Raw genomic sequence first — 22,797 nt, 5'->3', positions numbered from 1 at the left:
GTTGATGTGTTGGCCGTACAGCCGTGCACCACAAGGTCTTGGTTGTATCAGTGTTCAGGTATTCCGCAGACAGCGAGGACGACATCGCTCGCATTATATAAGTGAATGGAATCCTGTGAATTTGTATTCTATCCACCAGCCTCTATACCTATAACGCCACCCTCATGCGAGTTGATCTGAAGGCATAGCCGAAATTCGGGGCACAATACGGGCCAAATCAAGAATTGGGAGTCCCAAGACAATGGGATTACTCAAACCTTAGGCTTTGCCATCGGCGCAATGATGCCTTGCTTCACGATGACCCTCGGCTTCGTAGAAGCCTGGAAAGACTCCTTCGTCATCCATTCGGGTCCAACGGGGAGACGTAGAGACCGCTCGTACTGCTGCCTGGACTCGAAGGGATGTGGCAGTTGCGAGGCGAGGAATTTCTCGTTCTAGATCAGAGGCATGTTAGCGACAGTCTCTTGCGCGAAAATAAGAGACACGACGGAAATGGCTTGGCTTACCTTGCGGTTCCTCTTCTCGTTGATGATGACCCGGTCCATCTTCGCGTCCTTCCTATCCTTCCTCTTGATGCCTTCTTTCTTGGTCATCACCTTGCCCTTGGCGCGCTTCAGGGCTCGTTTGCTGATGCCCTCGCCGGCCCAGCTGCCCCAACCCGGCATCGTGTTGTCGACCATCTTCTCGTCGTCCTCTGACATGATGGCTTCTTTCTCTGCCTCGAACTCAGCCACCACTTCGTCGCCTGCGAAGGCGCGATTGGCAAGATCAATGTCCCGGACCGCAAGGGGATGGTGGATTTCATCATCTGAGGAGTCGTCCCCGGTTGCCAAAGTAGAAGAGGGACCATCTACTGCTCGTTTGGCTGCCGTCTTGCCTTTGGTCTTGGAGGCTTTGGGTGGCTGGCTCACTAGTGTAGTGACGTCGAGGTCTAAATCAGCCTCAGGCCCGTTGCCTGTGATTTTCTTCTTCTTTCTTTCGACCACGGCTGATTTTCCTTGTGACCATGCGCCTGGCCCGACTGTGGCTGATGACTCGTCATTGGTGTCTTTCGCAGACGAGATGTTTATGTTGGTGGATGAAAGCCCGCCCTTGGAAGACTTCTCCTTCACAGTACTGGCGACTGCGGGCTTTGCCTCTCGTAGAGGGCGTTTCTTCTGTTCTGGGACGCCGTATGATCGTCGTCCAACCTGTACATCGGCATCATCCTCGTCCTCTTCTGACCCGGATTCGAGGTCACGACGAATCTCCGCCAGGAGCGCGTCATTTTCCTGTTTGCGCGCCGCCTCGGCCCTCTGCATGAACTTGAGCTTCATGAGATTAGCATGTGGGCCCTCGTCCTCGTCATCGTCGTCGTCCCCGTCGAGTTGCTTGAGCAGTCTGGAGTTCCCGTCTTCGTCTCCCGAGGAAGATGTCGCATCCGAGTCATCTTCACCTTCGCTACCACCAGTCCTCCCCTCAACCCTCTTTCTAAGCTCCTCGTCTCTCCTGGCCATATCTGTGAGGCCCGCCCGGTAGTCGTCGTCCCACACAGCACGGCCAGCTTTGGAGCCCATCTTGGCCCACTTGCTGTCCTTGTGCTTTGCGCCAACTCTCTCCAGAGCACGGCGCCGGGCCGCAGCCTCCCGCTCATCTTCAGAGTCGATTTCCCCGGCAGCCTTCATCTCCTCGTGCAACTTAGCTTCCTCGCCCAGTTTCTCCTTGCGGTGAACTCTGCGGTAAGTCTTGGACTTGATCTTCTTGATCCGTTTTGCGCGCTTTTGTTCTCGAGACTGCATTTCTCGGTCTTTCCGGCGCTGAGCCCAAAGCTCTTTCAGCTCAGAGCGAGAGATGGTCTGCTCCTCGCCGTTGGCATCGATCTTCTTTTCTTGGTCCTTTTGTGCCTGGGCAGCAGGCCCGAGACCAGATTCCTCCATGATGGACATGATGGTCTGCTCAAGCTCTGTACCAGCGGTCTTCTTGTTCAAGGGAAGAAGCTCGCTGTTGTCAAGGCCAGCATTGGCAAGAGTGTCCGGGAGCGGGAACATAAGATGATCTGCCCGGCGGTTCTGCTTGACTGTGTCGTTCCACCTGTCCAGTGTCTTGTTCGTCTGCTCGTAGGCCGCGATTCGGTCGAGCTGATCTTGTCGCCGCCTGGCGAGTGGTACGTCGAGCTTCTTGGACGTGCCTTTCTTGCCCGCCTCAGCTCTCTCCTCTTTCTTTACCCGCTTAATACTCCTCTTGATGTCAGGATTCTTGACCTCCGAAATCCCAAGGTCTTGGAGAGAGAACCCCTGTTTCGAGCGTGTGCCACTGCCTGCCTCTGCATCCTTGTCCTCCGTGTCTGCATAGCTCTTGAGCAGTTTGTCGAGTTGCGCCCGCTTGGCTGGGTCGACCTCATCATCGTCGGATACCTCAGACTCGCTGTCCTGGTTGTCGGGGTCCGACTCCGACTCCGAGTCCGAATCGTCGTCCGACCCAGACTCGGTATCTCCCTGGGAACCCTGAACCTCGTCATCGTCCGAAGACTGCATGAGAGCGTCGGCAAGGTCGATAGCATCCGATCCCAGCGATTCGCCGTCGTCGCCGACGTCTTCCTCTTCGGAGTCAGAGTCGTCCTCTGCCGTCTTATTCTTCTTCTTCTTCTGCGCTCGACCGCCCCCGAATGCGTAGCCGTCGAACTTTTCCTCGTCACTCTCCCCGAAAGCATCGTCACTCTCAATCTCTGAGTCGTCGTCATCAGAGTTGACTCCTACATGCCACTCGTGGCCCTCGCTATCACTTCCGCCGTCTGATGCTTCCCCATCGCTCCCGCTGTCCTCGTCATCATCGCCGGCATCTTGTCGTGGGCGCTTCTTGCGTGGGCCTTCGTCCTCCTCCTCGTCGTCTTCCTCATCGTCGTCCTCGTCGTCCTCGTCACGACGGTGTTTACCACCTCGAGGTTTCTTCTCGGGGTCGAGTTCCAGATCCCGCCCGCGCCTTGTCATGCGGTCGGGCTGGACTTGTTTCCCAGCGATGGCGAAGGCATCGAGTGCGTGGGCCCGGGCTTTTGCCTTCGATTTTTGGTTGGGGCGCTTCGGGGCTTTGGACTGGGAGTTGCCCAGGAGGCTTCGGCCATGGGATTGGCGTCCTGGCATTTTTGTATCTGGTCGTCCCAAAGAATCTGAGCAGCGAAACGAAGCAAAACCTGCGAAAGATGGGCGAGTTGTTCCAAAATTTTGGGTTGTAAGCCTTATCGATAACACGGCGCATGCGCTACCGGCAGGCAATCTACGCTGGAAAATCAACCTCGCCTGATCCAGTGGTCAATAACCCGCATCCTCGTACAACGGATGCGCCAAACAGGATCGATACCGATTGCTTGGGACATCTCATCCGACGCAGCTGTATAATACTCGCGCTGCATCGGGCTACCTTTGCACCCGACAGCCTACCCCAATCACCCCGGGCGATCACCACCGACCGACCTTCGAACGACAGAGCACAATGTTCAGGCCAACACAAGCCCTCGGGAAGAAATTCCGCAAGTTGCGATTGACGACGAAGGATATCAACAAGGGCTTCTACAAGGGAAACCGCACAGGAAACGTGGGGAAGCACGACAAATGGGGTGGCTTCATTGTGCAATATGAGAAAGTGAGGACGTACGCGGTGCCCGCAGGGCTGGACACATTCAAGGTGCGTTCGCACGGGATCTACCCCGGCCTATCTGATAGATGCGTGAGTTGCGTTGGAGTGCTAACCATGTGCGAATAGCTCACTCCTTTTGTGACCCAGAACGTAAGAGCAAAGTCGGGCATGGAGAGCTACCGAGAATACGGCATGGACGGCCCGAGGAGTCCCAAGCTATACCTGGACAGGTGGAAGGCCGAGAATGGGCTGGACTGAAGAGTCTGGCTGGCATAATCGGCGATTCCAATACATTACGAAGGCATCCATGTGCTTTGCAGGCTACTAGAATTGTTATACTTGCGAGTGGGTTCACCCGGTAGTGGGCTTGAGCTAGGGGGAGACGAGCTGCACTGCATCACTGATGTGAAGTGCTTTTGCATTCGAGTCAGCAGGATAGATGGAATCATCCTGGTGTCCATAACTGGACGCCTCACGCAGTGTGGTCATCTGGACAGTGGGTCGAGGTGGTCCGGGTCTGCGCAACCGAGAACCACGGGGCCATACTACGGCTGCGATGTCAGGACATTAGAGAACATGAGCTCTCTATACTTCACTTTTTGTCAAGCTCCATTGTACAAATTCCAGTAAATTCAAGATCATATCACCATCCCAACATCTGCCACTCTATGAAAAGGGTAACCACATGCTTTGATCCGACGTTCCGGGCACAACTCTCGCCATACCATCCAACATACCCAAGTAGAACCGACTCATTTGTATGGCTCCCTGTCACTCCCATCAATGCAAGCCAAGCAATTCATAAAGTTGCGACCAAAAGAACCGCAAAGACATTGGCTAACAGACCAGGAGCATTTGCCAGCTTGTTCAGATCCAATGCATCGTGTTGCACAAGTCTTTGTGGACCTCCCCGGCCAGAATACGTCTCTTCTCTCCCGGGTCTTTAGCTGACTTTTCGACCTCCCGTTTGATTTCATCCTTGGCCGCTGCAGCTTTGTAGGCGCGCGCCCTCGTGCAAAGACTGTCAACGTAGTGAGCCGGGGTACAGATGCTGATGGCCTTGGTGGCGCCGCCAAAAACATAGCACAGGTCTTGCGTGAACCTCTCAAGCTCCCTGGAAGATTCCACGGGGTCGGGGTGGTTGGAATCACCCTCCTGGAATACTCCATCCAGGAGCACGACGTAGCGCGCCGGTTTGGGAACCCCCTTGCTCGCGAAGTGAGAGGCCAGGAAGAACTCCCGGTAGTCGGGCCGGGCCACGACGCTGTCGACTGCTGTTCCGGGCTTGATATTCCTGTTCAGGCCGCCGTCTTTGACCTCAATTGGAAAGAACTGAGTCGCTTGTCCCTTGATGGCGACCACCAGAGTGATTTTTGTCGGCTTGCCGTCGAACGCTTTCTTGAATGTCTTCTGAATCGCAGGGGCTTCTTGTTTAAGCACCGTGTCGAATTGGCTCTCAGACACGCCGTATCGATAAATAACAACGCTCAGCGTGGGCTTGTCCAGAGCGAAGGCATTGATCGAATGCCAGGTGTGGAGCTGGTTCTCAAGCCTCTCGGTGAAGATTGTGCCCGTCACCTCCTGCTTAGTATCCTGGTTCCAGCAGGATGATTGCCATTGGCCGAGTTTCTCATCAGCGCTGATGACGAGACCAACTTGGCTTTGCTTTTCCTTGATTTCCTCAGCAGACTGGTCCGTGGTACCGTAGCCCATGACTATCAACCCGTTCTTCTTCGTCGGAACCAGGTCCTGTTCGAGCATGTGACTGGTACCTCCAAGCTTCAGGTTGATCTTCATGGCGACATTGCGAAAGTAGCCGTAATTCCAACCCTCTTGGCCGTCCTTCCCCGTCTTCCTGAACTTGTTCAAGAGGATACAAGAGGTATGGATACCAGTTTGAACGTCTCCAAAGAACTTCAGGTGCTTGTAAGTGTCCTTTGACAATCGGTTGGGAGAAATGACAACCACAAGTTCCACGCCGCAGCTTTTCGCATATGCCAAAGATGCTCGAATAGCAGTCGCGTTTTCGGCGATACAATGGTTCTCATTGTTCACAAATCGAGGTGGCAATCCTTTGGCACACATTCTCTTTAGAGTGTCATCAAGCTGCTTGACGCCATTCTCTGCGGATCGCGGGAAACCAGTTTGGATGTCTCCGCCAAGATATATCCAAGTCCACGACTTTTTAGTCCTTGGGCCCTTAGCAAGACTCTTCTCCGCGATCTTCCAAGAAACGTCAGGAGATACAATGACTGGCTGCTTTTCACAGTATGAAATTTGCGGACTGTCCAGCTCCCGTCCAATGACTTTGAGAGGCTCTTTATGATGAACGATAATGTGGAAGTTGGTCAGCACTCGACTTGGGCCCGAATCGGGCTTCAATTCCTGCAAGTTGTGGTGGGGTCGAAACCAAATCTGCTTGCTTTCTGGCGATTGACAGGTAGATTTGTTCAACGACTCCAACTTGTCCAACCTCCCTGAGCCAAGGACGATGCAGTATTCGGCTGGAACATACTCGGGGCGGCCAGGTTTGCCGATATTGATGAGGGGAAGATCTTTGGCAATATCGACGTTCCGTTCTGTCTATCGTTAGTTGCTTGAGCTCATTATAATGTCATATGAAGGCTCAATGAGTAGAAGTTGAGAGGATTCAGAACATTTATTTGGTCATACCTTTTTTGAAATGGCCCCAGACAGTACGGTACTCATTCTTGAACCAGAACTTCACGTCTGTCGACCCTGGAAAGTCTCTTTCAATCTTGAGAGCATGCGCGGCGTCTTTGCTTTTGGAATCTCTGTCGTCCCTGCGAGCAAGACCTGAAATGCGAACCTTTTTCGAGCTCTTTTGAGAGAGCTTGTAAAGGACCCGTGACTTGGCAATAACTCGATGAAGACTGGTCAAGGCAATGAACCAAGCAGTCGACCCGGCACCAGTCTTTTCCTTGAGCGCTTCTAAGATTTCTTTCAGACTCAGTCCCTCCCGATACACAGCGGACACAGCTTCCGGGATGCCGCTTCCCCCGGATGGATTCTTCGAGTGTGGATCATCTACACCTCGGTAGAATTTGTGCAATCTAGTTGTCGCGATTTGATTTTCCTTTTGGGTCGAATGTCCCAAAATTAATCTGAGGCAGTCGATTACATCTGGTGAAGGAGAATTCAAGGCAGATTTACCAAGTTGAACTTGCAGGGTGGTGTCTCCAAACTCAATAGCCCATCCTCCGGGCCCCTCATCATCGAGTCGTCTTTGTTTGTTCTTAGGTATTCTGAGAGGTTTCAAGGAAACGATGTGATGGCGATAATCCGTGGCGTGCTCGCCAGGCTGGGCTCCGACGCTGTGCAAAGCCCCTTTGACAAATCCGAAAATGTTGTCGTCATTGACCTCGGCGCGCCTGAATATCTTATTCGAACTATTCCGAACGTTGAAGGTGTACTTGTAAACAGTGAATGACTCGACGGTGAACGTGAGACCAAAGTAGTTGGTCCTGAGCTGCACATGGGGCTTTGATATCTCAGCAACTGGTCGAGCAGGAAGAGCTGCTCCCTTCCCAGGGCCAGGACGACTGGGACTGCTTTTTGGAAGCCCCCAGGCCTGGGGCCTCCCGGCCTCGCCTACTCCCCTGTGCATAGAGCCGACACTACAATTTCACAGGCATGTAATGAAGAATCCAGTATGACACTGAATGTTACTCCTTCTCAGACTGGAAAACTCACTCGGAGAAAAAGATGGGGATTGATGAAGTCAGAACGGATAGGTCGTGGGAGATGGCGTAATGGAGCGGCTTATATAGCATTGCGAACTAGAGCAGGTGACGGCACAGACGAATGCTGCCGCGTGAGCTAAGCAACATTTTGGACAGCATCTACGTCCTCATCGACTCTTTGCTCATGATCTGTGTGGGGGAAAAACATTACTGATGAAGCACTTGCTTGCGCCGGGGCAAGCGCGAGACAGGCCACCCGGAGCCTGACTGCATGCTGGACAATTCACCTGCAGTACCAAATGCTTTGACATCACAGCAAATGTGAACTTCAAATGCGTCCATAACCGACATAGCTCCAGCTAAGATTTGGTTGGTCATAGCAGCAACAAACGCACACTTGTCACGTTTTGTTGCTAGAACGCATGATACTCAGACGCCAGGGCGACTAGTCACCCCAAGCGGCTTCATGACTGCAGGAGAGATGAGTACGCCAATGTGTTGATGGGGACTTCTCCGAGCCAGTTGTGCTCTTACCGTCTTCCTTTCCCCTTGCCGCTTTGTGTTCACTAATGGATGTAGCTGATCTGACCCAACGCCTCGGTTGGCTCGCCCTGCAAAATGCAGCCCTGGCGGAAAGGATAGGGTTGAGCTGCTGCAGTACTACATTGCTGCATTACAGCAGTCCTGGGATCCCAGAAAGAGGACTCTTACGCCATGTGTGACGGATTGGGCACCCAATGCGGAACAAATCGTCGCATGGTATATGGAACTAGGCCGGGGTTCGTCAGCCCGGCTTTCCTCATCGAAGTGCACATTGCCTTTTGATCGGCATGATTCGCCCACCAGTGCGCTGTGTGTGCCGTCCCCGCCGTGCCAACCAACGCCTCAGGAAAGATCCTGTAGTGGTGATATCATCGGGCCCGGGCCGCGGCCATTCACGGCCCGGAGGCCCAGGCAACGGTCCTACAGGCCTCGGAGGTGGTCACGATGCAACGGGACGATGCCAAACAACGGGCAGCCCAGCAGGGGCGGCGAAACTGTTGTCCACTTGCTTACTGAGTGACCATATTGATTGGTTCATGATCCGGCTCGAATGTCCTCGTAGTGATATCATCAGTGTCGGTGCCGTGGTTGTTGCAGTCTCCGGAGCATTTGCTCCTTGTAGGGCAGACCTCCAGTCTTGCTTCGGGGGCGACTGATGTAATCATCCAGTTCAGCATCGTGGGGAAAGCGAAGATCCTCTGTAGAAATCGACGATGACACAAGGGACACTGCTGTTGTGCACGGGTTTCTGGATGCGGCTCAAGGACCCTGAGTGAGTGATATCATCCAAGATGGACCCATGCGTACATTACATCGTAGGCTGCCTGGGGTTCACGGCCCGGGGAGCTGGGGCGTGGATGCGGAGGGTTCTGACTGGCTCTTGTGACAGTTTGATGTAACCCACACGCCATCATTCAACCCACATGCCCAAGTGCTGTTATGTGGGGTGCGTGTCGAGCGCTGATCGATTTCTGACAGGTGCACATCTGACTGTAGGAAGCTGAGTCAGCGGGGATGTGCGCAGGACTCAGTTGAGGAAGACGTCTGCGACAGTCAAGAGCGAGTTGTGGCGGCAAGTGGCGTCGGTGGGTCCTGAGGCGGTTTTCTAGAATGAAGTCACTGGGTCAGAGAGGTAGCTGGTGTGGCTGTGAGGGATCTTCGGGGCCCCAAGATCTTCAGCAGACAGGCAGAAAACAGAGCTGGAGTCTCTGGAGTCGAAACCGGGGCCCGACACCTTGTGTGAGGACTGAGAGCGACTGTGTGGAGTTGCCTTTGTCAGCCGTTCGAAACGGCCCCAGACCCTCCTGAGATCGTGAGTTGCATGCAGCCGGGCGGTCCAGACGGTTCTCGAGCGGAAAGACCACTCCGTCCAACGTCGTGATGGGAAGTGGGGAAGCATCGTGGGCTCATCTTCCCCTTTCTGTAGTCGCAGGTCTATTGTTCACAAATCTCGCGAGGCGCCGGTCGTCATGTGCGGCCGGAGGTTGCTATGTGGTCTTGCATCCGACGACGCCGGAGCGACTGCTTCGGTTGGCCGATCCGGAATCGGGTATGAGCGGCGGCCCAGGTGACTTGTGTAGGCAGCATATCCGAGGCGGCCGTGACTCTTCTCTGAATTGTCGCAGTCTCGCATGACCCCGATCGGAGACATGGTCTGGTGGTGATCTGGGTGACAGACATGCGCCGCCGGTGCGGCAAGTGTCCAATCAAAACCATGTGCGTCGCATCGGAGATAAGCGTGATTGGGCCGTGAGACAATTTTGATTTGGGCTCCCCTGGTTCCGCCACTGTACAACTGTCTATGCATAGTAACAGAGGATGCGGTCCACTGCCTGTCGCGGAGTGCGTGAGTTTCGCCCACGATGTTGGATGCCAACCCCGTTTGGTGTTGTGGGTCTTGGTCCTTGTCTGTTGGGTGAGAGAGTCCAAGAGTCTTGGGGGCCCGGATGGGAGATTTGGATCGAGGGGCGGCGGGTGTGGGTGATTATATCCTGGACTTCCAATAGTAAAACCACAGCCCCCTTTCTCTTGTGTTCTCCAAGTCGAAGGCCCGTATCAAGGGCCACGAGAAACGGAAGGGCCAGGAGGGGGAAGTCAATTCCGCATGCGTGTTGGACGGGTGCTGTCCACCTCGTGTTGGAACCTGACGCGTATACTGTATCCGGAGGTCACGATGGATGCATCTGGACCCCTTTTCCGGTCACGGCCCAGCCTGGTCGCAGGGCGAAGTTCGACCTTTTCCCCGCCCCGCCCTGCACGACTCGCTTGACCTTGCTGGATCCTGTGCTCTCTCTTGGCCCAACAAAGCCGTTTTCTGCTTGAGTTAGAGAGAGGTTCTTTCTCCCGGGTCCTATGTATACTTCTTGTCTGTCTGTTTTTGACTATTTTTGACTCGACGAGACAGTAGCCAATGCAGGTGCAGGACCAATGTGGTAATCCGGGGATGTCGGTAGGGCCCAGGGATACTGGGAGTAAGCAATCACGCCTTCCGGCCCTGGATCGAAGCGCAAGCGAATCTTGATGCATTGTAACCCAGCGTGTCGCAACGGCGCGAGGCTGGGCTGGGCTGGCTGGCTGGTTAGCTTGTTGGCTTGGACATCGCACGTCTTCCAATGTGCCAGTCTGCCGGTCTGCTGGGCTCCTGCGTCCCAAGAGACTCGGCCCGCCCATAGACAACCGTCGAGACAGGCGGGGGACGGTGTGGCATTAAATACTCTGACGGGGATGGCTTCATCCATAGGACCATAGCATCCATCACCAAGCCGGCGGGCATGGTCTGGGCACGCGACACAACGTCGAGCGGCCGTCAGATTGCCGTCCCGCCGAGATCGAGGCATCGGCGATACGAGGAAGCGAGGCAGCTGGATGCTCAGATGGGCTGACCTGTCCGAGCTGCCGAGATGGTGTTCCCGATGAGGCACCCGTTGGAAGATTCGGGGGACATGCCAGCTCGGGATAGCAACCAGCTGGAGGGCCCCACCGTGGCAGCAAGTCAGAAAGGCTGACGAGGGCTTGGTATGCGGGGGATTCTAGGCGGTTCCCTGAAGGCCGCTCCCGATGTTTGAACTTTGTTTGGCGGGAAGCCGTGGGCTGCGTGGCAGGTGAGCGGGCGGCGGGGCCTTCAAGGGGCCCTTGGGGGAGCCCTTCTGGCCTGGGGTGCTCACCTGGCTGACAGGTAATTTCGAGGGGCCCCACCCACCCGTCCCCCAGGTCGCCTTGCGAGCCCAACCAGACTGCCAGACTGCAGAGAGCGAGGACCTCGCGAGCCCAGGACGGTGGAAAGGGATGGGGCGGCGGCAGCGGCAGCAGCTGTGCTTCTGCCAGTATCCGTATGCGGCGACAGGGTGGCAGGTGGGGGCGATTCGAGAGGTTGAGAGAAAGGCAGGGAGGGAGAGCCTAGAATCTTCGCCGTGCCCCAGACTGTGCCCTCGAGGAGGGAAGAAAATAGCTGCCCCTCATTAATCCCACGAATGAGCGGCTCGTATGGGGCTCTTCAGATCCCTGCCGGGGAGCCCCCACCAGGCTGCGCGAACGAGCGGCCCTCTCTGGCCTCGCGGGGCCTCGGGCGCGACACTGGCACATGGGTTAGCAGTTAGCTCTGGGACGGCTCTGGGACCCCTGCAATGGCCTGCAGAAGACGTGTAAGGGCCTGCGCAGCGTTACAGAGACGTGACGTTCCCAACCGTCCCAAATCGATCGTCGCCTTACCGACGCTCCTACCATCGGCCTCTTCTCACCCTCCCCCAAGCCTGCCAATGCCCAACCCCAGACTGTCGGACCAAGACGCAACCCAGCACGAGCACAGCCAGCGTAACAGCAACCCAGCAACCCAGCAACCCAGCAGCCCAGAACTCTGACTACTGGACCGGATTACCCTTCTCGGATTCTTGGCCTGTTCCTCTCACCCGGACAAATTCAACTCAAATACCCTCCCACCCTCCTCCCTCGGATCAGTCCTTGCTTCTTGTTCAGCATGATAACCGTTCCTCTCTATCCCCCCTGTCTTAATAATTCCCTTCCCAAAGACCCAAGACACTTGTCCAGATTCTTTGTGAAGGCCATCAGACATATCTCCCAACTCTCATATCCGAGTCGACAAGACAGACCACGACAACTTCTCTCCTGCTAGGCCAAAGGGCTGCCTGCCACACCACATCTCGTGCCGTGCCCCTGCCGTACCCGTACCCGTACCTACTACACCTACCCCCACGCACGCAGCCCAGTCCCCAAACTCGTGCCCCAACGGGCCAGCCTTTCTCCTGCTTGGTACAACCAAGCCACATTCCTCATCACAAGACCAAGCCTTAGCCCGAGCCTTAGCTCCAGCCGCTCTGTGCCGTCGCCCAAGATGCTTACCACCGCCGTAAAACAAGCAAACCGCAATGTCGCCCGTCGTGACTCCAAGAGGTTTCACTTCGGCCACGAAGTAGGCACAATCAGTCTCGAGGGCACTCCCATCGACGAGAAGTCAGATGCCATCTCTGTCGACTACATTGAGTGCCGTGAAGAGCCAGATACCCCTGCTGGCAGACAGCCAGGCCAGATGCACCATGACTACCTCCCCAGGGGGATCGACTCGACCGAGGTGGAGAAGAAGGAGCATTGGTTCGTCGGCGCTGTCGACCAGGGTACCACCTCCTCCAGGTTCCTCATCTTCAACGAGAAGGGTGAGCCTGTTGCCAACCACCAGATCGAGTTCGACAACCTGTACCCCCAGTCTGGGTAAGTTCTCATCACACCCCCCGGTGCTGCTTCTTGCACTGTCTTGAACCACCAGCCTCCTAACAGCATGACACAGATGGCACGAGCATGACCCCATCGAGCTCCTCACCTCTGTTGAGGAGTGCATAGAGGGCGCCATGAAGCAGTTCAACGAGAAGGGTCATACTGCCAAGGAGATCAAGTCGATAGGAATCACCAACCAGCGTGAGACAACCGTGGTCTGGGACAAGACCACCGGTGAGCCCCTTCACAACGCCATTGTCTGGCCAGACACCAGAACCGCGCACCTTGTGCGCGAGCTCAAGAGCCAGCCTGGCGCCGACGACCTGACCGAGATTTGCGGCCTGCCCCTGAGCACCTACCCATCCAGCGTCAAGCTGCTGTGGCTCATTGAGAACATCCCCGCTGTCAAGGCCGCATATGAGGAGAGCCGCTTGGCTTTCGGAACCGTCGACTCTTGGCTCATCTACAGGCTCAACGGCGGCGCTGACGCCGAGAAGCCTGTTCACGTCACCGACACCACCAACGCCTCCCGCACCATGTTTATGAACCTTCGCACCACAAAGTATGACCTGAAGTCGCTCGACTTCTTCGGCATCGACCCCAACAAGTGCGCTCTGCCCGACATTGTGCCCTCCTCGGATGACAAGGCCTATGGCAAGCTTGCCAGGGGTTCCCTCGCTGGTGTCCCCATTGCCGGCTGCCTGGGTGACCAGTCCAGTGCCCTCGTCGGACAGTGTGGCTTCGAGCCTGGCCAGGCCAAGAACACATACGGCACCGGCTGCTTCCTCCTCTACAACGTCGGTACCGAGCCCGTCATTTCCAAGCATGGCCTGCTGGCGACCGTCGCATACGACTTCGGTAAGGGCCACCCACCAGTGTATGCCCTGGAGGGTAGCGTCGCCGTCGCTGGTGCTGGTGTCAAGTACCTCATCAACAACATGGGTTTCTTCGACAAGTCAGAAGAGATTGAGGCGGTGGCTACCAGTGTTGAAGACAACGGTGGTGTCGTCTTCGTCACCGCTTTCAGTGGGCTGTTCGCACCCTACTGGATCGACGATGCCAAGGGAACCATCTTTGGCATGACCCAGCACACCAAGAAGGGCCACATCGCTCGCGCCACCCTCGAGGCCACATGCTACCAGAACCAGGCCATCCTCCAGGCCATGGAGTTGGACAGCGGCAAGAAGCTGCAGGTCATCTCCGTCGACGGTGGTCTTTCCAACTCGGACCTCTGCATGCAGACTCAGGCCAACATCAGCGGCATCCCCGTTGACAGGCCAGCCATGCGGGAGACTACAGCCCTCGGTGCTGCCATCGCCGCCGGTCTCGCCACGGGTGTGTGGGCCGAGCTGAACGACCTGAGCGAGGTCAACCGGCAGGGAAGAGTGCAGTTCGAGCCCCAGATTAGCGAGGAAAAGAGGACCAAGATGTTCAAGAAGTGGGAGCAGGCCGTGGAGATGAGCCGTGGCTGGGTCACGGACGACTGCGAATGAGCTAGCCGCTCCCACACCTGGAAGCGTCGGGGGGTGCCTTGAGCGTCTCCAGTAAAATAATGTCTCTCTTCCTTCGGTTGATTTGGGCTGGTTTGGGAATAAGCGTGTTGGTCTTCTTTATTATTGAATCGCGATACCAGGGACACGATGGTGTTTGGAATGGTTTGGAGTCTTCTGGATGGGATGGGATGGGACGGGAAATACCTACATGCTCGCTGCAATAGCGCAGCTGAGCCACCTGCGGGAGTCAATAACTTATATATACACCTTCTACCAAACACACAACTGCAGTCCCCTCATGCTTCAAGTGATCACACACACCTTCTGTCTGATTTCCACCAATGATTCTTTGGACGGTTGGGGAATCGGCCGCATGATGAGGCGTCTAGAGCTCCAGAGTGGTGCGGTGCCTTGGGGAAGCGAGAGCAGGGTGGTACGATTTTGGTGGCCAATACCCCTGCCGCTCCTCCCTTTACCTAGTGCCACGTACTTGGTATTATAGGGGGTTTGGGGAAGCCCAGCCCTTCTGGAACACGCTGGAAGCCCACCAAAGGGATGGCCCAAACCTACTTGGTAGATGGATGCAGCGGCGTCGTTCCGTCCCCAATGCGGCCAACAACCAACAACCCCCCATCCCATGTCTTGACTCGAGCAAGGGCGGCTCGACCCCGGATGGGAATCTTAATTCGAGATGGGATGAAATGTCAGGTACTATATTTTAACGATAGAATCTAGTCTAGCCCATTTCAATGTCGAGCAAAATTCCGCCCGTTCCAATGGTCCCTTGATAATCATCTATCCAAGTGGGACCAGAATATTGTATCCAGCTGGCCTTGCGGCTAAGATGTTGTATTTGGTACAAGCACACAGAACGCAGTAGACGTTACTGCACTCCACAGGTGGTATACAAAATTGTGAAAAAGAAATCAACGACCGTATTCAAAATGGTGGAAAATGTCAAGAGATATTGTGAACCACCTGGTCGGAGGCGGAAGGCTTGAATGATAACGAGTGGATTGGCCCGCATGGATCAACACAGAAATGAGCACGCTATAGGTTTCCTAGGGCTATAAATTTCAACGTCGTTAGCACCAACGTCGTGAATAGCCCCCCGTTCACATGTGTCCTCAGTGATAGAAGGGGATGGACTCACCAGCAGCGTAGGCCAGATACCAGGTCAGACTCGCACCTCCGTCGAGCCAGCTCGCGTCGAAGGCGGGCGAGGTGAAGAAGTTCCAGGCGGCCCTGGGATCGATGGTGGCCAGGTTGCCATAAAGGACGCCCCGCCAGCCCCCGACGACGGTGTCGGCCCTGCCGTTGCTAAAGTACGTGTTCCACTCCTCGGTGACGAGCTTGTCGCCGCGCACGAGCTTGGTCGCGGGGAGCAGGGGCAGCATGTGGATGCCCTGGATGTACTCGATGTTGGCGCCAAAGTACGTGACGTGGTCGATCTTGTTCTCAAACAGGATCCCGGCGGCCTTGTTGCCGATGAACTGGGCCGGCTGGACGGTGTTGTCGCTCGTGTACAGGTAGTACAGGTTCAGGGACCGCGCCAGCACCGACAGCTGCAGGTTGCCCCTGGCCGCCATGTCGGCGTCGTTGCTGACGAGCCCCCACATCTTGATCGCGTAGCTGGCCATGACGTCCTCGGAGCTCGACTCCTGGTCGCGCCCGTCGGCGCTCTCGAACAGGCCGTGCGCGAAGCTGTGCCCGTGGTACCAGTCGAACATGCGGTTGGTCGGGAAGAACTTGTCCTGGGATGATGGGTTGGCGTAGTCGCGCACCAGGGAGTTGACCCAGTCCTTGTTGGCCGGCAGCCACGCCGGGTCTAGGTGCCCGATCACGGCGGCTGCCAGCACGTGGTAGCCGTAGTGGAAATGGTGGTCGTTGTAGTATGAGTTGCCGAAGTCTGCGCCGCCGTCGCCTGTCTTGTACGAGGCTGACGAGACCAGGCCTCCCCAGGCAGCTATTGGATAGTCAGCGTGGTGAAGTAGAGGGCAAAGGAGTGTCCTTTGGTGTGACTCACATTCGTAATACAGTGGGTAGATCTGCTTGTTGCTCGCAAATCGGGCGAATGCCTCTTTCAACTTCTGCAAGCCGGCGGCAGTGAGATTCGAATCCCCAAGCAAGTCATAGGTGACAGCGAGAATCTGGGCGAACTTCGCCAGAGCCTAGAAACCGTCGGGATTTTAGCAACTTATTTCACTCGTAGGTATGCCATCACGAACTGACCTTGCCACTGTAGTACATGGAGTTGAGGTTAGACTGGGCGTCCATGTCCTGGCTAAGCTCTGACTGCGCCGCCTTCAAGATCCTCGCCTTAGCATCAGCAGAGACGGTGGTCTTTGTCCCCTCGGTGTTTGACCACGGCATGAAGTTCATGCTAATAGGCAGTCTAGTCTCGACCATCTTCCAGGAGTCGGCCACGACCGCCGTGCCTTTGCCCTTGGTGGTTGACTGCAGCTGCACGTTGGACTTCACCGCCGCAGCCGTGGTGTTATCGAACGACTGCACGTGGTGAGGAAGGGCATACATCAGGAGCGGCGCGCCGGTGAGGCCGCCCTTCGCAAAGGTGAAGCTGTATTCTCCGCGCATCCCTGAGGTCGTGCCGGAGAGTGTGACATCGGTTGCCCACTGGCCCGAAGCCGCATCGTAGAGGGCTTCCGCACTGCCGGGGTCCTTCGCGATCTGGATTGTGCCGGTGTATTTGGACGTCGCACGGACGAGGCCGTTGTTGACAACCTGCAGGTCCAGGCCAGAATTGCTTGTGCTGTAGGCATATAGCAGCCAGACTTTCCCATCGTTGAGTATGATTTTGAACTTGGTGACCCCGGGCCGGGGCTGCGTGTTGATCTTGGTCACGCTGGCGAAGAAAATGCCCGACTCCAGTTTGGGCGTTCCATTGTTATACTGGGCCGTGATGAAGCCCGAGCCCTGCACCAACGGGAACTGTATAGTCGGTTCTGCTCCCGCACTAGGACGAAGCTGCGCGACCACAGACCACTCGGTGGCCTTAGTAGTAGTCAAAGCCGTACCATTACCGAGTTCCTCCGCTGATAGGACTATTGACTGGATGCCGATGGGGTTGATGAAGTACTGACTGGCGCCGGTGTCCTTCGTGGGGCCGAATGCGAACTGGCCGGCCTCGATATGAGAAACAGCCAGGCCCCAGCTCTTAGTGACGCCACCGCCCTTGGACCAGGAAACCGAGTAGGGGTGAGTAACAGCGATCGAAGCCTGGGAGCCAAGGAACAGATTCTGGTAGAACTTGTTGGTGGAGAGGGGAGCAGACTTGTCAACTACTCCAAGCCTGGGGACAGGGTGGTTGTCCTTGACCTCGATGACGCTCGGCGGAGCGTTGACGCTGATGGGCGCCCCGAAGATGTTGGAGGACGCGGCAGCGATCTTCATGTCGGCTGGCTTGATAACCATTGTCGGGTGTGTGGCGATGGAATCCGTTGGCGATGGAATCGGATCGTGAATCAGAGGGCCGTCAGTTGCTCGTCCTTCAGTTTCCAAACTGGTCACTATTATCCCCTTGGTGTCTGCTTTAATTGCCGGGGTTGGCAGTATCTGGGCAATTCCTGTTTCGAATTCTTGAACGACCACGGGAACTGTAGTTCCGGAGATGAGGTCCTGGATGGCTTTGGTATTCTGGTCTTCTTTAGCTTTTGCGATACTCGGGTCAATACTGAGCCACAAACACATACCACAGATTCATCCGTCTCTTGAGGTACCTGTTTCGGTACGATATGTTTGATTTCCCCTATATTCCTTGGAGTTCGGTCAACCGCAATCCCTTGGCAGCAGGCCAGCTGCAGCGCAATCAGCAGCAAATAGGAGCACATATTGCCCGCACCCAGGGATCGCATGTCCCTGACTGTCAATGAAAACATGATGAATCGAGAGTTCGTTCACCAGCGGAAGGCTAAAACCTTGCTTTGAAGAACCACAACCAGCCAACCCTCCCCGCGCATATATATATATAGATACGCATATATACATGCGCATAGAGACACCATGGCCTCAGCAGGGCAGTAAGAACAATGGACGCGAATGAGACAAACTCCCAGCACGTTCATGGAATGATGGATGGAAACCCAGAGCCTGGTACCGCGGGCGACTCAGACACAGCCGCATGACCCGGGGCTCTGGTGGATGGAGGCCGATCATGGGTGCTGAGGCGAGGTCCCGCGGACAGAGAGGAAAAGGAAGGCATCAAGGGAGTATCCTACCTGGTTATGACCCGGCTGGAATGAGCGGCTCTTAAGCTAGAGGCTAGGGCAGCGGTAAAGTGGTCAGACGGCACGGTGGGCGTGAGAGGCGGCAGCTAAAGTGGTTGGTTGACGGCAAAAGGCAGCTGGAATGTGGAGCCTCGAGAATGCGCTGGCAGCGAGAATGCGTGATACTTAAATCTCGAGGGCAGGCTGATATTCAGTGTCATGTTTCCGGGCTTCCAGCCATCCGGGTCGACTCGTGGGGTGGGATAGAGGAGGGCGGATGGTACGCAGGCCCCTTGGCGATTCGACCGACAGGCTCGTCAACTGACCGGCCCTCCACATCGCCATGGCGAGCAATAGCGGCAGGACCATGAGCAGCCATGGGTCTTAGACCTCTGTTTGGATATGATGGGGATGAGGGCATCCTCAAGAATGATCCAGGGTTACAGTGCCAACCAGCCTGCCGTCAGCATATCCGTCCGGATCGAGGGTTAATTCGCGGTTGGAGCCGTCGGCTGCTCGCGTCTGGTGACGCGCATTTTCGGGGCTTCTCCATCCCAGGAAACGGCCCAGCCCGAGGTAAGTAAGCAAGCCCTTGTGGATGATCGCATGACTGCTACATGAGGACACTCACTTGATCCAGCCAAATTCAATAGACGAGTGAGGGTTTCTCTCATGTAATATGATATCTGACGCTGAGATCTCGATGTTTGCTTGTGACACCCCCCCTGCCCCCCTGCCCCCCTCTTAGTTGTCTGCGCCCGCGTTACCCTTACCCTGCCGCAGCGGTGGCTGTTCACGACCCCGGGGGGGGGGGCTGCAGGAGAGGGCTTGCATCTCCCCCAGCCGTTATTGTGGCTGGCAAGGATATGAGCATCTCGGTCGCTGCCACACCATCACCGAGAGCAAAAGAAAAGCAAACAAAGGAGAGAGAAAAGTAACGGATGAGATCATATCCTTTAACACAGTAACGCCACAAGTGCCAGATACAACGGGCACATGACCCACCCAGCCTTCTTCCCTCCGAGCCCTTGCATCCAACGGTGCGTTTCATTACATATTTGGCGAGTTTTCCAAGGATGTGAATGGCTCGGAACCGAATATGGTTATGACACGCGGTACTGATGGGATGGTTGGATGGCTAACAGGGACAACGACTGCTAGGATTGGTGCGCAAGGATCTCGCTGTGGTTCTTCTCGCATTGGCACCAGCTTCTAGGAAAATAATTACGGCCCGTCCTGCATAATGTGACAGTGGCTGACAGATGCAACCCCTTTTACATGCCCATCACTGGAACCAGATAGATTACCCGCAGATGTCCGTAGGCGTACCTATAGAAACATTCTCTGAGACGTGACTGGCATGACCATAATGAAGAGTTGGCTATACAGTCGTACTAAGCCCACCAAGGGGTTGCATTGTGGGAGGACCCTACAACAAATCTCGTCCGTGCCCCCGGAAGATGTTTTGGTTAAATTCGAGGCTGATCCCGTATTGACGGAAGAATCGTCCACTAACCTTGAATGTGACTCGCGATGCGGAGGGCCGGTCCCGCCGTTCATATTGGAGCACACGATTATGCTTGGGTCCACGACCACATGTGCAGACAAGTAGGCCTAGTATATAATGCCTGAGAGATACAAAAGGCATGGGAGAGACATCATCCAGCCATGCTTGGTTCGGAATTGACTATTTTGGACCTCTTCACCCTTCTTCCCCTTGTATACTGAACCAGAACCCGTCACTGCCAGGATGAGACTTTCCGAGACAATTTTGGGCGGACTGCTGGCTTCGTCGGCAGCCGCTGCACCTGCGGCCGCTGCGCCTCGTGCCTGTTCTCTTCCCACGACGTACAAATGGACATCGACTGGGTCTTTGGCAAATCCGAAGTCGGGATGGGCCTCACTCAAGGACTTCACACACGTCACCTACAATGGCAAGAACCTCGTCTACGGCTCATTCCACGACACCGGATCGACATGGGGGTCCATGAACTTCGGAACATTCACCAACTGGGCTGACATGGCCTCCGCGAGCCAAAACACCATGTCGTCAAGCGCAGTCGCGCCGACACTCTTCTACTTCGCCCCAAAGAGCGTCTGGGTGCTTGCCCACCAGTGGGGGGCGACGACCTTCTCATATCGAACGTCGAGCGATCCTACAAACGCAAACGGGTGGTCCGCATCCCAACCGCTCTTCACTGGCACCATCAGCGGCAGCAGCACGGGTGCCATCGACCAGACGGTCATCGGCGACAGCTCCAACATGTACCTCTTCTTCGCAGGCGACAATGGAAAGATCTATCGCGCCAGCATGCCCATCGGAAACTTCCCAGGCAGCTTCGGCACGGCCTCAACGGTCATCCTTAGCGATACGACCAACAACCTCTTCGAGGCGGTCCAGGTGTACACCATCACGAGCAACCAGTACCTCATGATCGTCGAGTCCATCGGCGCCAACGGCCGCTACTTCCGCTCCTACACGGCCACCAGCCTCGGCGGCTCCTGGACGCCACAAGCCACAAGCGAGAGCAGCCCCTTCGCCGGCAAGGCCAACAGCGGTGCCACCTGGACCAACGACATCAGCCACGGTGACATTATCCGCAGCAATCCCGATCAGACAATGACGATAGATCCGTGCAATTTGCAGTTGCTGTACCAAGGACGGTCTCCTAGCTCTGGGGGTGATTATAATCTGTTGCCTTACAGGCCTGGCGTGCTGACCCTATCGAAGTAGATGGGTCACTTTTATGAGTGATGTATCATGTTACTTGCTATGTACATATCAAACCACGTATATGAATCTCTACTAGCAGCAACCTAAACTGTTACAAAAAGGAAACATCTCCAGGCCCTCGCATTACTCGCTCCTCTGCAATCTGTAGCTCTTTCAATCAGTTTTTCTCTAGGGTAGCTCATGATGTATCCAGTCATATGTAGTCCTGTCAGATGCACTCGCTCAGCTTATCTTCGTTGTCATGCCTGCCAATTGTTTCTCTCTGGACTAAGACAGCTGGTGGTGCCTTCCAGATGTCCGATATTGTTTTTGTAGAGAGGTAGCAGTGGAGCATATCGACGACTGCGTTGATGAACGAAGTCTAGAATCAATGTCAAATCATTCAACAGCATTAAAAGACTCCACTTCGCATTAAACAAGCGTAGTCGATACCCGTAGAACCATCCAGCCAATTTCTTGTCCAGTGCCGCTGAGCCGATTCATGATTGACAGGACTGGCTGAGCCACCTGTAGGGGCTATACGCTTGACAGAAAATGCGATCCACATTTCCAATGGCCATCACATACATTGCCGATTACTTCGTCCGTGACGGGTTATACTTGAGTAATCTTGAGGCACAAAACGGGGGCAGACTATATGTATGGTTGCCCACCTGGGCAGGTGGCTGTTGGCTCAAATTGTACGCTACCTACTTAAGTAGGTACCTAGGTACCTAGGTAGCTATCCCAGTGACTCGATGAAAGTGTTGGCAGCCGCACTTTCGTCTTCGTTGGTATCTATCTTGGCAAGACTGCCAATACTTTCATGAAGACTTACATATGTAACAACTTCCTGATAGGATGATGGCTTTGTGACAGGTATGAATCTTATTTGCAGCTGCAGCTTCTGATGGGAACAAGGTCTTACCAGGTATCTCAGTCCATGGTGGGGTGGTTGTGGTTTCGTTTTTAATCCCCATACATATGTGTTTTTCACTTCTATTCCGTATATATCCGAGGACATACATGGCGCCTTTATATAGTAGTAAACGCTCAAGACCCAGCGTTTAAAGAAATACAGTGCCAATAACAGTGGAAAAAGAATACAGTACGTGGGCACGTGGCTCAGCCTCGTACCGCACAGATAAGGCTGGAACCTTGGAAGGCATGGCTCCCGATCAGTCCATGGTGTTCTCTGCGCCTAGACGAATTGAAGGGAGGTAGGTCTGCTTTATCAATTGGTCGAGGCCTGGTGGGCACACTGCACTGAAGTGCCACCAATAGTCTTGCATGTCTCCAATTATAGGCTCTGTTATCCAAGTGTTAATTATGATGAGCAGCGGTCACAGCAAACGGAGAAACCATATATGAGAAGCAGTGTGCTGCGTTGAGTTCAAATAGTTGAGGGGAAGTGGGCTACAGATGAAACTCAATGTAGATATTGATTGTCCCGTAAGGAACCAGTCGTTATCGACACCGTGTTCTTTTCAAGCGCTAGGTCTTGAGTGCTTACCACCGTATGAAGGCGCCATGTATGTCCTCAGACGTATAGAACTTTGAAAGGGAAGCGAAATCACACGTAAGGAACCAGTGGAAAAGGTGTTGAGGAAAAGGCGGCAGGGGCTTGTCATTGACTGCGTGCGTAAGTGCCGTTCCGTAATCAAAGCTCGGTAAGGTAAAATGTTGTGAGAAATGAGATGTTAAAATGTTGGCTCTGTGGGAAGTCCTGTGGCTAATGGGGCGGATTCAGGGCTCAGCAGCAACAGCAGCGGCCCCCAATTTCACCA

At 55.0% G+C, this 22,797-nt stretch overlaps 6 protein-coding genes across 6 annotated transcripts; 3 read left to right on the top strand and 3 right to left on the bottom strand.

The window, feature by feature from the left end:
• Positions 1 to 251: 251 nt before the first annotated feature.
• KVR01_000495 (uncharacterized protein) lies at positions 252 to 3,116 on the bottom strand (the record flags this gene model as incomplete). The annotated part of the gene is made up of 2 exons (XM_044788120.1): positions 252 to 434; positions 507 to 3,116. 2 exons carry the CDS (start codon positions 3,114 to 3,116, stop codon positions 252 to 254), a joined length of 2,793 nt encoding a protein of 930 aa, XP_044650444.1.
• A 349-nt stretch (positions 3,117 to 3,465) lies between these two features.
• KVR01_000876 (mitochondrial 54S ribosomal protein YmL27) lies at positions 3,466 to 3,867 on the top strand (the record flags this gene model as incomplete). Its single annotated transcript, XM_044791741.1, has 2 exons — positions 3,466 to 3,657; positions 3,736 to 3,867. 2 exons carry the CDS (start codon positions 3,466 to 3,468, stop codon positions 3,865 to 3,867), a joined length of 324 nt encoding a protein of 107 aa, XP_044650825.1.
• Positions 3,868 to 4,240: 373 nt separating this feature from the next.
• On the bottom strand, positions 4,241 to 7,490 carry KVR01_000608 (uncharacterized protein). The gene is made up of 2 exons (XM_044793875.1): positions 6,283 to 7,490; positions 4,241 to 6,188 (listed from the first exon to the last, which is right to left on the bottom strand). Exons 1-2 carry the CDS (start codon positions 7,235 to 7,237, stop codon positions 4,477 to 4,479), a joined length of 2,667 nt encoding a protein of 888 aa, XP_044650557.1. The 5' UTR covers positions 7,238 to 7,490; the 3' UTR covers positions 4,241 to 4,476.
• Positions 7,491 to 11,826: 4,336 nt separating this feature from the next.
• KVR01_000598 (uncharacterized protein) lies at positions 11,827 to 14,249 on the top strand. Its single transcript, XM_044784214.1, has 2 exons — positions 11,827 to 12,578; positions 12,655 to 14,249. Exons 1-2 carry the CDS (start codon positions 12,205 to 12,207, stop codon positions 14,072 to 14,074), a joined length of 1,794 nt encoding a protein of 597 aa, XP_044650547.1. The 5' UTR covers positions 11,827 to 12,204; the 3' UTR covers positions 14,075 to 14,249.
• Positions 14,250 to 14,790: 541 nt separating this feature from the next.
• KVR01_000200 (uncharacterized protein) lies at positions 14,791 to 19,196 on the bottom strand. The gene is made up of 5 exons (XM_044786865.1): positions 17,785 to 19,196; positions 16,307 to 17,728; positions 16,101 to 16,245; positions 15,228 to 16,040; positions 14,791 to 15,141 (listed from the first exon to the last, which is right to left on the bottom strand). The coding sequence occupies exons 1-5, from the start codon at positions 17,968 to 17,970 to the stop codon at positions 15,125 to 15,127; spliced, it is 2,583 nt and encodes an 860-aa protein (XP_044650149.1). The 5' UTR covers positions 17,971 to 19,196; the 3' UTR covers positions 14,791 to 15,124.
• Positions 19,197 to 19,840: 644 nt separating this feature from the next.
• On the top strand, positions 19,841 to 21,031 carry KVR01_000122 (uncharacterized protein; the record flags this gene model as incomplete). Its single annotated transcript, XM_044792247.1, has 1 exon — positions 19,841 to 21,031. Exon 1 carries the CDS (start codon positions 20,048 to 20,050, stop codon positions 21,029 to 21,031), a length of 984 nt encoding a protein of 327 aa, XP_044650071.1. The 5' UTR covers positions 19,841 to 20,047.
• Positions 21,032 to 22,797: the final 1,766 nt, after the last annotated feature.

Source organism: Diaporthe batatas (assembly GCF_019321695.1).
Source record: "Diaporthe batatas strain CRI 302-4 chromosome Unknown Contig00001, whole genome shotgun sequence".
NCBI classification, from domain to species: Eukaryota; Fungi; Ascomycota; class Sordariomycetes; order Diaporthales; family Diaporthaceae; genus Diaporthe; species Diaporthe batatas.
The sequence above is the reverse complement of the archived record's forward strand: the minus strand, read 5'-3'. Positions and strand labels throughout refer to the sequence as shown.